This window comes from Bidens hawaiensis, unplaced genomic scaffold, assembly GCF_021521415.1.
Source record: "Bidens hawaiensis isolate Kalapana, Puna unplaced genomic scaffold, B.hawaiensis_p1.1 tig00003570_1, whole genome shotgun sequence".
Taxonomy (NCBI): Eukaryota; Viridiplantae; Streptophyta; class Magnoliopsida; order Asterales; family Asteraceae; genus Bidens; species Bidens hawaiensis.
The window spans coordinates 1,557,862-1,572,620 of NW_027491203.1; the positions used below are offsets into that span (position 1 = coordinate 1,557,862).

General features: G+C 34.4%; 1 protein-coding gene across 1 annotated transcript; it reads left to right on the forward strand.

The window, feature by feature from the left end:
• Nucleotides 1-3,200: 3,200 nt before the first annotated feature.
• LOC143623852 (uncharacterized) lies at nucleotides 3,201-6,914 on the forward strand. The gene is made up of 4 exons (XM_077094662.1): nucleotides 3,201-4,791; nucleotides 4,887-5,296; nucleotides 5,970-6,432; nucleotides 6,487-6,914. Exons 1-4 carry the CDS (start codon nucleotides 3,201-3,203, stop codon nucleotides 6,912-6,914), a joined length of 2,892 nt encoding a protein of 963 aa, XP_076950777.1.
• The last annotated feature ends 7,845 nt before the right edge of the window (nucleotides 6,915-14,759 follow it).

Here is a 14,759-nt window from a genome sequence, read left to right on the forward strand (position 1 = left end):
GCCTGATTCTGGTTTGGTTTCACAGTTTAAACTTTAATAATAAATTTAGTTTAAAATAATTAATAATGTAAATGTACCGTCAATGTTAACTAAAAACCAACATAATATGATACTTGAGATGATCATAAATAAAAAAATGATAATTTTAGCCACATAATGGTAAATATTAATGGAAGATTTAGGACGTAAAATAATAACAACAAATATTACAAAAGGAATCATACTGCAATTAGGTTAATTTACAGTCTTTTCTGGTTTTATATGGCCGGTTGCCGATATAAACCGCGAACCAACCGTTCACTACGTTTTGAAAATTTTGAAACCGACCAACAAACCAAAAGTAAAAAAGAAAAAAGAAGTCAAACCAATGACCGGTTTAAACGATTTCAAGGTTTTAACCGAACCATAAACACTTATATTTATACGTGATTAATAGGTTCAAACACCCGCTACATCGAGCGGGCACCCGTCTAGTATTATTTGATACACCACAACATGCATGTTAAAATAATTTCATGTGCGAGGGACCCATTTTGATCCTTAAACTATTGCTCAGGGATTTATAAATAGATCCCAATCACGACACTTAAGGACATCACAGTCAGTTCTTTTGTCACAAACTTGTATTCGTTTATAAGATCAAAATTCTGATTGAACATGATCGACATATTGGGCTAGGGACAAGTAATCTGCATCCTGAGGTTTAATTATTTATTAATTTTATTCTTTATAACTAATCCTCGGAATGTAGATTACTTCTTCCTACACTCCAATGCATACCTTTATCCATTCTCAGTCTCGCATATTAATTTGAAGTTGTATACCTTCGCCATTCTCCAATATCAGCTTTATCTTCAAGTATAATTCTCCTATACTCAATTCAAGTATACAAATACTTGATTGACAATGTGTTAGCTAAACACAACTGAATGAGAATCTCTTTTTATATGTTCATATTTTATTCTTTTTAACGACCAACAAACATAGAAATGTGTAGGTATTTTGTATGGAGCCTTTAAGCGCATTTTAGTTATCTCTAGTTTAGGCGAAAACCCATGGGTCCAAAGGCCAACTGGTGGTAAAACCCATACGCCTTCAGGATCGAACTAGAGATCACAAAGATCTCAGTATTCCTTCATTGAGATATTTGAAAAACTTGAAGTCATGTGAGAAGAATTTAAGGATGTAAACGAAGAAATTTAAAACTTGTAGAAGGAAACTAAAGGCGTGTAAGAAATACTTAAGGATGCGTAGGAAGAAAATGAACGTTGTGTATTAAGAAATAATAATAGTTAATACGAATTTATGTATGAAATGTTACAATCAAGAGAGCGGAGAAATAAATTATGCTGTCAAATTAATTATTGTTGTTTGGTTAACTAAGTTAACTGCAGATATAGAATATAATTTAATGTTACCTTCTTACAATTACTATTTTTATATTATCTAATTAGATAAATATCCAATTCTGGTGACACAAAGCTGTTTGTCTGCTTTTGTTATAGGATATAATATTTGTTTTTTTGACATACTGACTACTTGTGTTGAAGTTCAGATGGTCTTTGCCATTACCTTATGTTATCTTTTGTTGGTGCACGCGAGGGTTCGAATGTCACTCTCGTTTTTTGTTTCAACTATTAAGCAATTAATTAGTAATAATTTTTGTTTTTTTTTTGTGGGACAGATGTTGTCCTGGTTTTCTTGCACGCGTGACACCTGGTTCTTTGGGTTTATAACATCAATTTTTTATTTCTTTTCCACTACATTTTGCTTACTCCGGTTGATCCTTCAAGTTTTGATTGTTGGTTTACGGTGTCAGGTTAGGGTTTCTTTTGGTTCACTGCGATTTTCTTTTATGATTTTTTTTTGAAGAGTAACACAATTTCATTTCATGGTAGAAACATGGATATTACATCAACATAGCAGGTAGGCAGGCAACAAGCTGCGCCGCCACCTCTCAGTTCTTTTTTAAATTTTGGGGGGGGTTTCATTTATTAAGGCTTATCTGTACTTGGGATTATATGCATTACATGAAGATACAAAACAACAGTCCTTTTCATTGACCGAATATGAACAACAAACTCAAAAAACAAAACATACTTTGCTCAAAATTGGGCTATGATACAAACATATAAAAGACCAAAGCTCATGACACATAAACAAAACAACAAATTTGAAGTAATGCATTTTAATTCCAGGTACCAATGATAACTCCAGGCAAGCATCTTTATGTCCTGTTCATTCATGAGACCTTAAGCGAAAAATCAATCGAGCACGAACACTGAAACGAACATGGTTTCCGTGTTTGTATTCGCTCATTAAGAAAGTGAATATGTTTGTACCTATGTTTCTTCTTTATGTTTAACTGAGTGTAGAATATGACAAATGAATCAATGCACGCCAAGTGTTTGTTAAAATGTCTAAATGAACAATTTTGATGGAGTAGGAGGTCCAATGTAAACAAAGTTTAAACTGGTAAAATTGACGAGTTAAATATCTAAGAAACTTGGTTTCCATGTTTGTATTCGCTAATTAAGAAACTGAATATATTTGTACTCATATTCGTTCTTTACTTTTATGAATGTTAACCAACGTATGTAAAAAATGGTGATGTTACCTGTTGTATTAAGTGTTGAAATTTATTAAATCATTACTGTTAATGTGGTATCGTAATTTACTATAGTAAGCTGTTAACAGGTCATGAAATATGCTGAAATTTGCTTATGTGAAATGCTGTATGTAGTTCTGAAATGTGCTGTTAATTAGTGCTGAAATTGTTGTATATTGGTGCTATATTATGGCGTGAATTGATGCTGTATTTTTGCTTAAAAATTATCCTATAAATTCCTGTCATAGTCTCCTCAAAGTTGTGGTAAAAGTGTGGTGAATTATGTTGTATGTTTACCAGTAGTATGATTGTTAGTTTAATGGGTTGTTCAACGTGTGAGTTAACTTTCTTTCTTTTAATTCACTTTGGCTTTTTTGTAGGCTTTAATTTCAGTTTGGATTTGCTGTTGTTTTCACTCCCTACATGTAAAGGTATGTTTGTGGTTGTGATATAATTAATTTAGACTACTGAAAGTTTTTACTTTTATAGATATTATATTAATTAAATGTAGTGCTTAAACAATAGTAATTTATCGAAAGCTTTTATAAATCCGTCTTAGCATAATATTATTGAGCGAACTTTTAAGTTATTAATGTCGTCTTCATCTAGCAATCTTAACCAACCTCTGTTGTCTCCAAAAAGACGGCACTCGGCATTAGTTTCTGATGTGCATTCGACTAACGTGTCTGATCCGACACCAGTTAATAACCCAATCAGTGGTCATATATCTTGTGTTTTGGGTTTAGGTGCAGCCAGCCTTAGTACGTCTTTGTTTACTTATGTGCGTAACAATCTGCGGAACCAGCCTAACCCTTGCATTTCTTTGTCTGGCTCTACTTCAACCAGTTCGTGCTTTAACGATCTGGGAGACTGTACTTTGTCGTGCAAGTTTTGTGGTGCTCTATTCTGGAACGATGAACGAATAACTTCGGTCCCCCTTAGTAGAAGGCCTAGATATAACCAGTGTTGTAAAGGTGGTCGTGTTCGTTTGCCACTTCATCCTGATCCGCCGATGCGAATGAAAAACCTTATTGAGCGACAAGATTATCTTAACGGCGTTCGTGCATATAATTCGATGTTCGCGATGACTTCATTTGGTGCGAAAGTTGACCATTCAGTTAATAATGGTTCGGCTCCATATGTGTTGAAGGTTCAGGGTCAAATTTCTCATTGGCTTGGTAGTATGTGTCCACTTAGTGGTCAACCCCCAAGGTTTTTACAGATGTATGTTTACGATACGGCCAATGTGATACGTAATAGGCTTACGCAATTTAATCAAGGAGAGGATGGTGACCTCAAGGAGGACATAGTACGATCTATAGTTTGTATTTTGGATGATCATAATGAGTTAGTGAAGTTGTTTCGTACTGCTCGGGATCTATGTTCCTCGAACAATGTTCCCGAATTTCATGTACGTCTGTACAATTCTGTTAGGGAAATGTCATACGATATGCCTGCACCTAAAACTATAGGGGCGATTGTACATGAAACCATATCGGGTGCTAATGATTTTGATATAGTTGTACACCAAAAAGACGACCATCAACAGCGTATAAATAAGCTAAACAGTTTGTACATGCCGTTACAATATCCGCTTTTGTTTATTTATGGTGAGCGTGGCTGGTCTCCTAACATGCGTCTTAGATCTTATGGTAATAATACAAATAAGAATCTGACAATCAACATGTATTATAGCTTTATGATACACGATAGGCATTCCCATTATTCAGTAATATTGAGAGGCGTCCGTCTTTTTCAGCAGTGTTTAGTAGATGCTTATATTTGTATTGAGCAAAGCCGGCTTGACTATATCCGTTCAAATCAGAATTTGTTTAGGAGCGAGTTTTTGCAAGGAATATATGATGTTATGTCTAAAGGAGACACTGAAGGGCATAGTGTTGGTAGACGTGTTATTTTGCCATCGTCTTTTACCGGAGGTCCAAGATACATGTACAAACACTATCACGACGCGTTGGCGATATGTCGTGTGTACGGAAATCCTCGGTACTTCATAACCTTTACGTGCAACGTCAAGTGGCTAGAAATTGTTCGCTTTATGAGTCATTTTCCGTGTCTGAAGGCTCAGGACCGACCTGACATTATTAGCAGGATCTTCCAGTTAAAGGTTGAGGCGTTTCGTAAGTATCTCAAACATAAACAACCTTTCGGGCCTGTAATTGCTGGTAAGATTTTGTTATCTATTATACCGTCTTATGTCATACAGTACTACATGTATACTAAGACGCATACTCACACTTAGATCTGTGTTCTTATCTAGATCTATACACACTAGAGTTTCAAAAACGAGGGTTGCCACACTGCCATATACTTATTTGGGTTTCCGCAGTGCACAAGATTATTATACCCGAGGATCTTGATCGTCACATTTCTGCAGTTGTACCAGATCCTAACACTGAACCTGACTTGTACAAAATAGTTACTGAATCAATGATGCATGGGCCTTGTGGGTTAGCAAAACCTAATGTAGTGTGTATGAAGGTGGGCACATGTTCTAAAAGCTTCCCAAAGCGTTATCAGTCCAGGACCACGTTCGACAAAAACGGTTATGTACACTATAAGAGGCCTGCCAATGGGTTTTGTGTAAAGAAAAATGGTGTAGATCTTGATAACGCATATGTTGTCCCTTACAACAAAAAGCTTTGCTTGCATTTTAATGCGCATATTAATGTAGAATATTTTGGGGGGAACATGTTGATTAAATACTTATTCAAATATATATCTAAAGGTACCGATCGTGTTTGTTTTAAAGTAAGTCAAAGTGATCCATCTGTTTAATCCACGCAGAGCTCCACGTTACCTACCAGCAACGAAATATATAATTTTGTTGATGGGAGATACATATGCCCTCATGAAGCTGCTTGGAGAATATTAAATTTTCATATACACCATAGATACCCTGCGGTTTAAACTTTAGCCATGTACCTTGAAAACATGCAAACTATTAGTTTCAGAGACCAACAACAGCTAGAAAACATTGTCAACTACCCACCAGCCAGGCGCACTACACTAACCAAATGGTTCGCGAATAATGAACATGATGCCAGCGGTCGTCATCTGCGGTACATCGACTACCTATCTGAATATAGATGGTACGAAAATGGGAAATGTTTGATTCGACGCTTACACAAATCAGTTACAACCCTCGGTAGACTTGTATACATACATCCTTCTTGTGGTGAAAGTTTTTACCTTCGCATGTTGTTGAGTCACCAAGTCGGATGTACATCCTTTGCCGATGTTCGAACCGTCAATGGGACCGTATACGACACTTATCGTTCGGCATGTGAAAAATTGGGCTTGCTTATGGACGACAATGAATGGTCGCTAACTTTTGATGAAGCTAAGTCCTGGGCAACACCTAAAGAGTTACGCACGCTTTTCGCCCACATATTACTTCATTGTGAGGTGTCGAATCCGGTTAAACTCTGGGAGAATCAGTGGAGGTCAATGGTTGAAGTCTTCACAAGAAATACCGAAAATCTTTGCTGTTGAAGCACACGACTGTGTTCCAGAAGAAACATTGCACCAATATGTCTTGTATGAGCTGGAATTTTTGCTAAATTCTTATGCAACTGATTCATCTTTTAAGAAATATGGTCTTCCAATGCCTAATTCAAATTTAATTCGTAGCCTACAAAATAGGCTACTTATGGAGGAAAAGAATTATGATCGAGAAGAACTCGCACAGCAGCACAATCTTTACATACAAAGTTTGCACCCACAACAACGAGAAGTCTACGACCATGTAACGACGTCTTTAGAGGCAAACAATCAAGTGCTTGCTTTTGTCTATGGACATGGAGGTACCGGAAAGACGTTTTTGTGGACTACAATAACCAGTTATCTACGATCATAAGGAAAAGTTGTGCTAACAGTTGCAGCATCTGGTATTGCCTCACTACTCCCATCAGGTCGGACAGCACATTCGCGATTCAAAATACCGATCAACCTAACAGATAACTTGAATTGCAATATCAGTAAAAACACTCAACTGTCTAAGATTTTAGTGGAGGCTGCACTCAATATATGGGACGAAGCACCTATGAGCAATAGAAAGTGCTTCGAAGCGTTAGATAGGTCACTTAAAGATATACTTGATAACAACAAAGATCCATTCGGTGGAAAATCAATTCTTTTAGGCGGCGATTTCAGACAAACACTTCCTATTAGAAAAAATGCTTCAAAGTCAGAAATATATCGTCTTCGTTACCTCGGTCATACTTATGGTCCAGCTTCAAGATATTTAGGCTTACGCAAAACATGCGTGTTCTGCGTCAAAATATGAGCCCCGAAGAAGCAGTCGAAATCACCGATTTCTCTAATTGGTTGTTGGACATAGGCAATGGCTTATGCGGCTTTCCTGACGATCAAATGAATAATGATAAAAGTTGTTCACATACCAGAAAGATACATCATTCCGCATGACAAAGATTCCATAATGAAACTTGTGCAGTTCATATACGATAACGATACCCTTCAATCACCAACCCATTCAGAACTGGCACAGAAAGCAATAGTTTGCCCGAAAAATAGAACAACTGATTTAATCAATGATGTCATTCTTAATATGTTGCCAGGCACACCAACCACGTATCACAGCACTGATCTGGCAGTTCCACACACCAAAAACCATTCAGATCTGGAAACACTATACCCATCTGAGTATCTTAATACACTTAACATTTCCGGCTTCCCACCACATGAATTGAAACTTAAATTTAATGTTCCCATAATTCTGCTAAGAAACATCAACAAAAAAAAGGATTATGCAAGGGAACCAGACTTCTAATAACACAGCTCCTACCTAGACTAATCGAAGCTCGAGTAATAACGGGCACAGCTGTAGGCCATAAACTCTATATACCAAGAATATGCATTTCCCACAATGATAAAGAAAAACCTTTCATCTTCAAAAGAAAACAGTTCCCAATAAAGCTATGTTATGCAATGACTATTAATAAAAGCCAAGGTCAATTGTTGAACAGAATCGGTATCTACCTACCTCAACCGGTTTTTAGCCATGGCCAATTATACGTCGCACTCTCAAGAGCAACATCCCCCGACGCGCTAAAAATACTAATCGAACCCCAAGAAATCAATAACAATAACGAAACGAAAAACATTGTATACTTTGACTTTCTTGATGAAATCGATAAAACCTAGGTAATAGCAAACTCCTACAGTCAACCTCGAGCTTAGGATCAGGTTGTTTGTGATTTATTAATTATTTAACTGTTATATTATATACTTTTATGATTATATACATATATACTTATAACAATAATTTTTAATATATAATATATATTATTAATTTTTTTATCATATGTTTACATAATATATATATATATATATATATATATATATATATATATAGAGAGAGAGAGAGAGAGAGCAAGGTTAAAATAAGAAGTAAAACTATCCTAAGAACTGTAAGAAGTGTTTTTTACCCTTAAAAAAATAAAACACACCGAACAAAAAACACACCGAACTAACAAAATAAAACACACCTAACAAAAAACACACTAACAATATCCACCATTAGATGATCACATCCAACGCCCGATATTACTTCTCACAGTTCTTACAAATAACTCACTTCTTATTCTAACCCCACCCTATATATATATATATATATGTGTGTGTGTGTGTGTGTGTTAGATAAGACAACAACACACTCATAATTACCATGCATTTACTAAAACCACTTTGTGTATATTCTGACATTTGTTGTTCATATGTAGCATAGGATTGACAAAGACTTCACGAAAAGATGAGGTTCCAGAAAATACGTGACATCTATGACGGCAGCAACGGTGCACCACTTGAGATAAGAATCATCAAAAAATGGCAGCCATTCAAGCGCCCAGAAACATGTTTCCTGCTAACAGATATGAATGTAAGATAAATTCTATACGAAGTAATTCTGTTTCACCACTACTTGATCATATTAGCACTGGAATCCGTAAGATCAAAAATCATTTGCTAACAACTTCCTATGTTTAAAATTGGTTTCAGGGTGACGCCATTGAAGCAGTAGCAGCTGCTAAAAACACGGAATCCCTCATCAACTCACTTCACATTGATCAATGTTATTGCATACAAAACTACATCTGCACAGGAAAACGATACACAATGAGGACAGTCAACCATGAAGCCTCAATCAGACTGGCGCGATACACATCAGTAGTTCTGATAGAGAAAGAAGACATTCCACGCTACCACTTTAACTTCCTACCTCACCACATGCTTCATACCCGCACAAACAACCACGATCTAATAACATGTACCAAACATAACATTCACACACAACACACTTATACTAAACGGAAACAATAAACTAACACAGCAGGCGAATGACAGATTATATAGGATGTCTTATGCACGTAACAAACACACGAGACAAACAAGGTGATCTCAAAACTTTGCTCACCATAAAAAATGACAGGTAAATAACCTTGGTAACACAACTATAAATACTCCATTAGAGCTAACAACTATTTACTTATTACCAATGACAACTCAATAATCGCGACATTGTGGCCCGAAATAGCAAATGATTTTGATCAGTCAAAAATAACAAACCAAGTTCCTCCTGTTGTTATCGCGGTAACATCAACAAAAGTGCAGCATCTAACCCGTAAGTAACCTACCAAATACCAAACAAACCAAACTATCTATTTCCAAACTTCAAACTAGGGGTATGCATGGTGCGAAACCGAAAAACATAAATTCAGTTTTTGGATTTCTAAAAACCGTTAGCTTTCGGTTTTTTCGGTTGCGGGGTTGCGGACACTTGTGCCATTATGGTTTTAAATTTTTTGGAACAAAAAAATTTGGCAAAAATCAAAAAATAAAGGTATTTTATTAAATTCTTATAGAGTACTTAAAAAAATAGGAATTCGGTTCGGTTTAATTTCATGCAAAAACAAAACTGAACCATTAGTTTGGTTCTTACAAAAACATAAAATAAAACCATCTCTTTCAGTATAAATTTATCGGTTTTTTCGACTTCGGATAAGTATTTATCATTCAATATGACTGTATAGTTTCATTTTCCCCAACAGGTGATATCCACCTTGGCTCCAACCCTTCGACCACAATAGTCATAAATCCTCCTATACCGGAACTGGAAAAAATAATAAACAGGTACACAAGGCCGAGACACGTTTCGGTATCACTTACTTTTTAGATTATGTTTTACTTTGTTGCTCATTTTGATATACTTAATGTTTGTTCTTTGAGTTCGCACGTATTCATTGCTTTAATAACAATTATAACCGAAACCGACTAAACTCGCGTCGACTCCCTATCACAACGCCCATGTTTTATCAACTGAATAAATGTCATTTTAACGAACGTAACTGTCATAACTTCCGATTTTAAACCAGTGTTTCAAGTATGTTTATTTATGGTTTTTTTTGTTTTAGTTTCTGTATCATAACAAACGAACCAAACGAATAAATATCCTTTTAAATAGGTTATTATTTTGTATCATAAGTTATACGAGTATCATTGGCGTTTACTAATTTATTTTCTAGAGTGGGTCAGTGGATACTTGAATAAGAACGCTCCTTTTAAAAGAGTAAAGATCTGAAAAATAATATCCCCAACATATACTGTTATATCACCTCTACATTATACAAAACTCATCATCATCGTCATCGTACTCAGTATATCCCACCAATAGCAAAGCTATGGTAGGGTCTGAGGAGGATAAGATGTAGACAGCCTAAATTTAGTATATATAAAAAACTAAATTTCAATAACTTTTTATATATTATAATATATTTACAAAAAAAATTTAGTATATATAAAAAAACTAGTTAAGATTTCAGAACCCAATAGTCCTAAACTAGGATGGACAGATCCTTAGTGTCCATCCATTCTGGTACAGCAGTGATTCTATTCAAAAAATTAAATCTGCTAATTTTATTACAACCAATTACAGGTATAGGGAACTAGGATACACAACCGCTCCAACTATACACAACCAACAGGCCCAAGAACAAGAACCCGAACTGTCAATAGCTGAAGCAATGGCATTGTTCAACAAGCAGACCACGGTACGCACTTTGAAAGATTTTACAAAAATATCAAGTGATGAAAACGACACTAACACTACACTTCCTATAACTCACACAGAAACAACAGGTAAACTGCATCGGAACAATCACAGAAATCAACCCCACTGACAACAAGACCTGGCGAAATTATACAAGAGCTAGCGAAAAAAAGGACTTCTACAAATGTGAAGATCGTGCAATCATCACTGATGTCAAATTAAGGTATACCGAAAATAAACATATACAACTCATAAACTTTCTCACAAACCAGCCATCACACAGGTATTGCGTATAACCATAGAAGACGAATCTGTAAAAATCACAGCCACTTTCTTCGATGACACAATGGCATCACTCATGGGTCAAAGCTGCGAAGACCTCATTAAAAAAGAAGGGTACACTGATCCCACAACTTTCCCGGAACCATTCCAGCAGGTCAAAGGATTCCGCAAAATGTTTCGCTTGCAACAACATAAAGAAATCAACATGAAACCAAACACCGCAATCGTCACACGCATAACAGACACACCAGCCACTCCACCAGCTAAACAACTGCCACCAACAACACCAGCAAAAGAATGCAACAAAAGGCCTCAACCAGAAACAGCAGGTAAACAAACAAACAAACTCTAATATTATTTACAAACAAAGAAATGATCTAACACACATGTGTGTGTGTGTGAAGAACATGAAACACCTCTATCAAAGGAGGCCAGGAACTGATCCCACCCCACCAAACAAACCTCTTTTTGGGCAACTAAAGGTAAAAACAAATAATTTACACTCAAAAATAATAAACCACTCATAACTATATATTGCAGGACAAGCTTGGTAAAGGACTAAAGTAGCCAAGCAGTATGATCCATAATCAGATCACATAAGGCAAACCGGCACAAATTCTTTTTGAAGACATATGTAATCGAAGACATGACAAGGAAACGCCGTCACGCCAAACGCTACCCTATAACTATGTAACTTTTTGTATAAACTTTGTCTCTGTCACTCCTTCAATGTTTTTATCAAATCAATGTATATATGGTTTGCTCTTGCTATCTTGTAGTTATAAGATATAACTGTAACAACAAAAACCTTAACTGCACATCTCCAAATACAAATACGGAATCGTGATCAAACCTGACCATAATAAGCACAACATATGCATAACCAACTACCAACCCGGCGCAACGCGCCGAGTCAAAATCTAGTTAGTATAAATTAGAAGTTTGGTGCCACAAACATATAAAGTGTATTATTTTTGTTTTTATATAAGTAATAAGAGTTTTGTCTTTAAACATATACGTTGGTGTTGGTTGGATGGTTGTGTTGATTGTGGTAAATGTTTCTTCAAGATTGTAACTAGGGATCAAATCTCTAATGGAGCAAAAAGTTGGTTATTTTTTTCTCAAGTGTGTTACTTATGATTTTGGTTATTTTTTTCCAAGTGTATCACTTATGTTTATGTATACATATGTTTATGTAAACGTGAGAATTGTTTATCAAATTAATTTTGGTATGGGCCGGATGATAAGTGAAACCGATCGAATTCGCATAGAATATTCGTGTTTTGTTTTAGTTTCGGAACCCCAACGAACTTAACGAAAAAGAAGGCCAAATTTTGTTTTGGTTTTAGTTTCGGCACAGTAACGAACGTGACGGGGACCAACCAATTTGTGTAGAGTCATCACCTCAACACTCGGGATCGACAACACTCGAGTTTTATCAATGCCCGAGTTTTACTGACCGACGTCACCTCATTGGTCAACCTTAATTTTTATATTGTTTTGTTTTATGTTTTTTGTTTCAGTTTCGATATCATAATGCACGTAACCAAAACTAACAATTCGTGTGCACTTACCACCTGCTTTGGTTTTATCACCGTCTGGGTTTTACTAACTTGTCCCGGCGCAACGCGCCGGGCAAAACACTCGTTTAAATAAATAAATAAATGGTCCAGATCTCATTTGCACTGCACTTCTCATTGTAGGAAAGTCACGCGATGCGGCAACGACGACAATTTAAAATGTGATACTTGTTTTCTGTTAATTTATCATTCCTCTCATGGTATATTGTATAGTACTTTCGTTAGATTTCTTATTTATAGCTTAGTGTCTTAACGAGTGGTGTATCTGTATCATAAACCTTACATATCTCGTTTAAAAAATAACACAAAAATAGGATAGATGTTAGTCATAAATATAGTAATTTAAAATAAAAATCTTATTTCATAGAGTATATGTTTCTTTTTGAAACAATATTATATATATATATATATATATATGATCAAAATCATGAGAGAACTTTTTTAAAATTGAAAATTATGAGAACCATTTTGGACAAAAAACCAAAAAATAAAAAAAATCAAAAAATAAAAATAAACAAAAAATGAAAAAAAAAGTAAAAAAAAACCAAGATTTTTATTTTATAATCCCGGTTTCATAAAAAAAAAACCTTGGTTTAGCTAAATTATATGCACATATGTATAATATATACATACATGTACATTTACATGTTTTTTATACACATATGTATAATTTAAGATAAATGATATGTGTATATTACGTAACTAAAGATTAAATAAAATTATACATATGTGTATAATACGATGTTTTTTTTAATGAAACCGGAATAAAATATAAGAATTTTGGTTTTTTTACTTTTTAAAAATTTTTGTTGTATGATTTTTTTTAAATATTTTTTTAAATGTGTTTTTAGTGGTCCAAAATTGTTCTCAAAGTTCTCAATTTACAAAGGGTTCTCTTAAGATCCTTACCATATATATAGTATACCCGCACGATGCCACAGCAATGACCAGATAACGACAATAGTTTAAACTAATTTTTAGTAGTTATAACCTTTTAAACATATGACGCAAACCAAAACCATTTACTTAAAGATGAATCGAACTCATTATGCTTATAACATGTTTTAACCTGAACCAAAATTGACAACCTTTTTTTTTTCTTAAATGACTCAAACTCATTTTTATTATTGCATGTTTTGGCATAAACAAGATTCTAAACTTTTTTTTATAATGACCTAAACTCATTTGGCTTACATCCAGTTAAAACTCGAAGGCGTTTTGACCTGTCAAAGTCCTAAATCGTTGACCCGAAACAATAAACTAATTTTACTGAAAATGATCAAAACTCATTTTGATAGCATTTTGAATTGAACCAAAATTGATATATTCTTTTAATGACACGAAATCATTTTGGTTATAAGTTTATAACATTCGCATCAATATTCTTACATTGGAACGTCGACAAAAATAAACAAGTCGTGATTGTATGTTTGAAATTTATTAAAACGTATTATATTCAAAGATATATATGAAAAACAAAGAAAAGGAATATAAATGATTATATGGGTAAACTTAAGTGGATGAATAAGCAATTATTATTTAAATTTATAAAAGTTAATTATAGTTGAAGTGTTAAATTTTTAATTATATTTTAGGTTCATAATTGTATATTTGAGTTGTACTCTTATGCTTAATTGACTTGTACATTATAATTAGCACATCAAAATAAAACAAAATTTACATTGAAACGTCAACAAAAATAAGCATATTACAATGGTAATTTTTTTTGTTTAAAACACAATTTATTAAAAGATATTGAAGAAATAAAAATTTTAAATGAATTTGTTAATTAAATGGGTAAAGATAGAGAGTTTATGTGTAACTACTTTACAAATTAACAAAGTTGTACCAAAGTTGAAGGATCATTTTTGTAACTATTTTCTAACGTAAATATTTTCTTAACCGTACATAATGTCATAAATACCATATTGCCCTCAAATTTTCAAAATTTTATGCATTAGTGATTGTATTTTATGCAAGAGTGATTGTACCTCTTAAAATTTAAGAGCTACTTAACTCATGCTTTATATATAGTATAGACATATGTTGGTGCATAATGTCAGTAGTTCATAGTCTAATGTCTGTAATCGAGTCTGTAATGTTTAATTATGTTTTGTATGTTTAAGCGAAGTTACTGACAAGTTCGCTTAACAGGCGAACTTGTTAGTCAAGCGAAGTTATGGACAACTTCGCCTGAACATGCCAG

Excerpts from the sequence above, each read along its gene's own strand:
- LOC143623852 (XM_077094662.1), top strand. The coding sequence starts at position 3,201 with ATGTCGTCTTCATCTAGCAATCTTAACCAACCTCTGTTGTCTCCAAAA. Across the intron at positions 5,297-5,969 it reads ATTTTAATGCGCATATTAAT|CTAAGTCCTGGGCAACACCT; the intron begins GTAGAATATTTT and ends CTTTTGATGAAG. Across the intron at positions 6,433-6,486 it reads TTTTGTCTATGGACATGGAG|GAAAAGTTGTGCTAACAGTT; the intron begins GTACCGGAAAGA and ends TACGATCATAAG.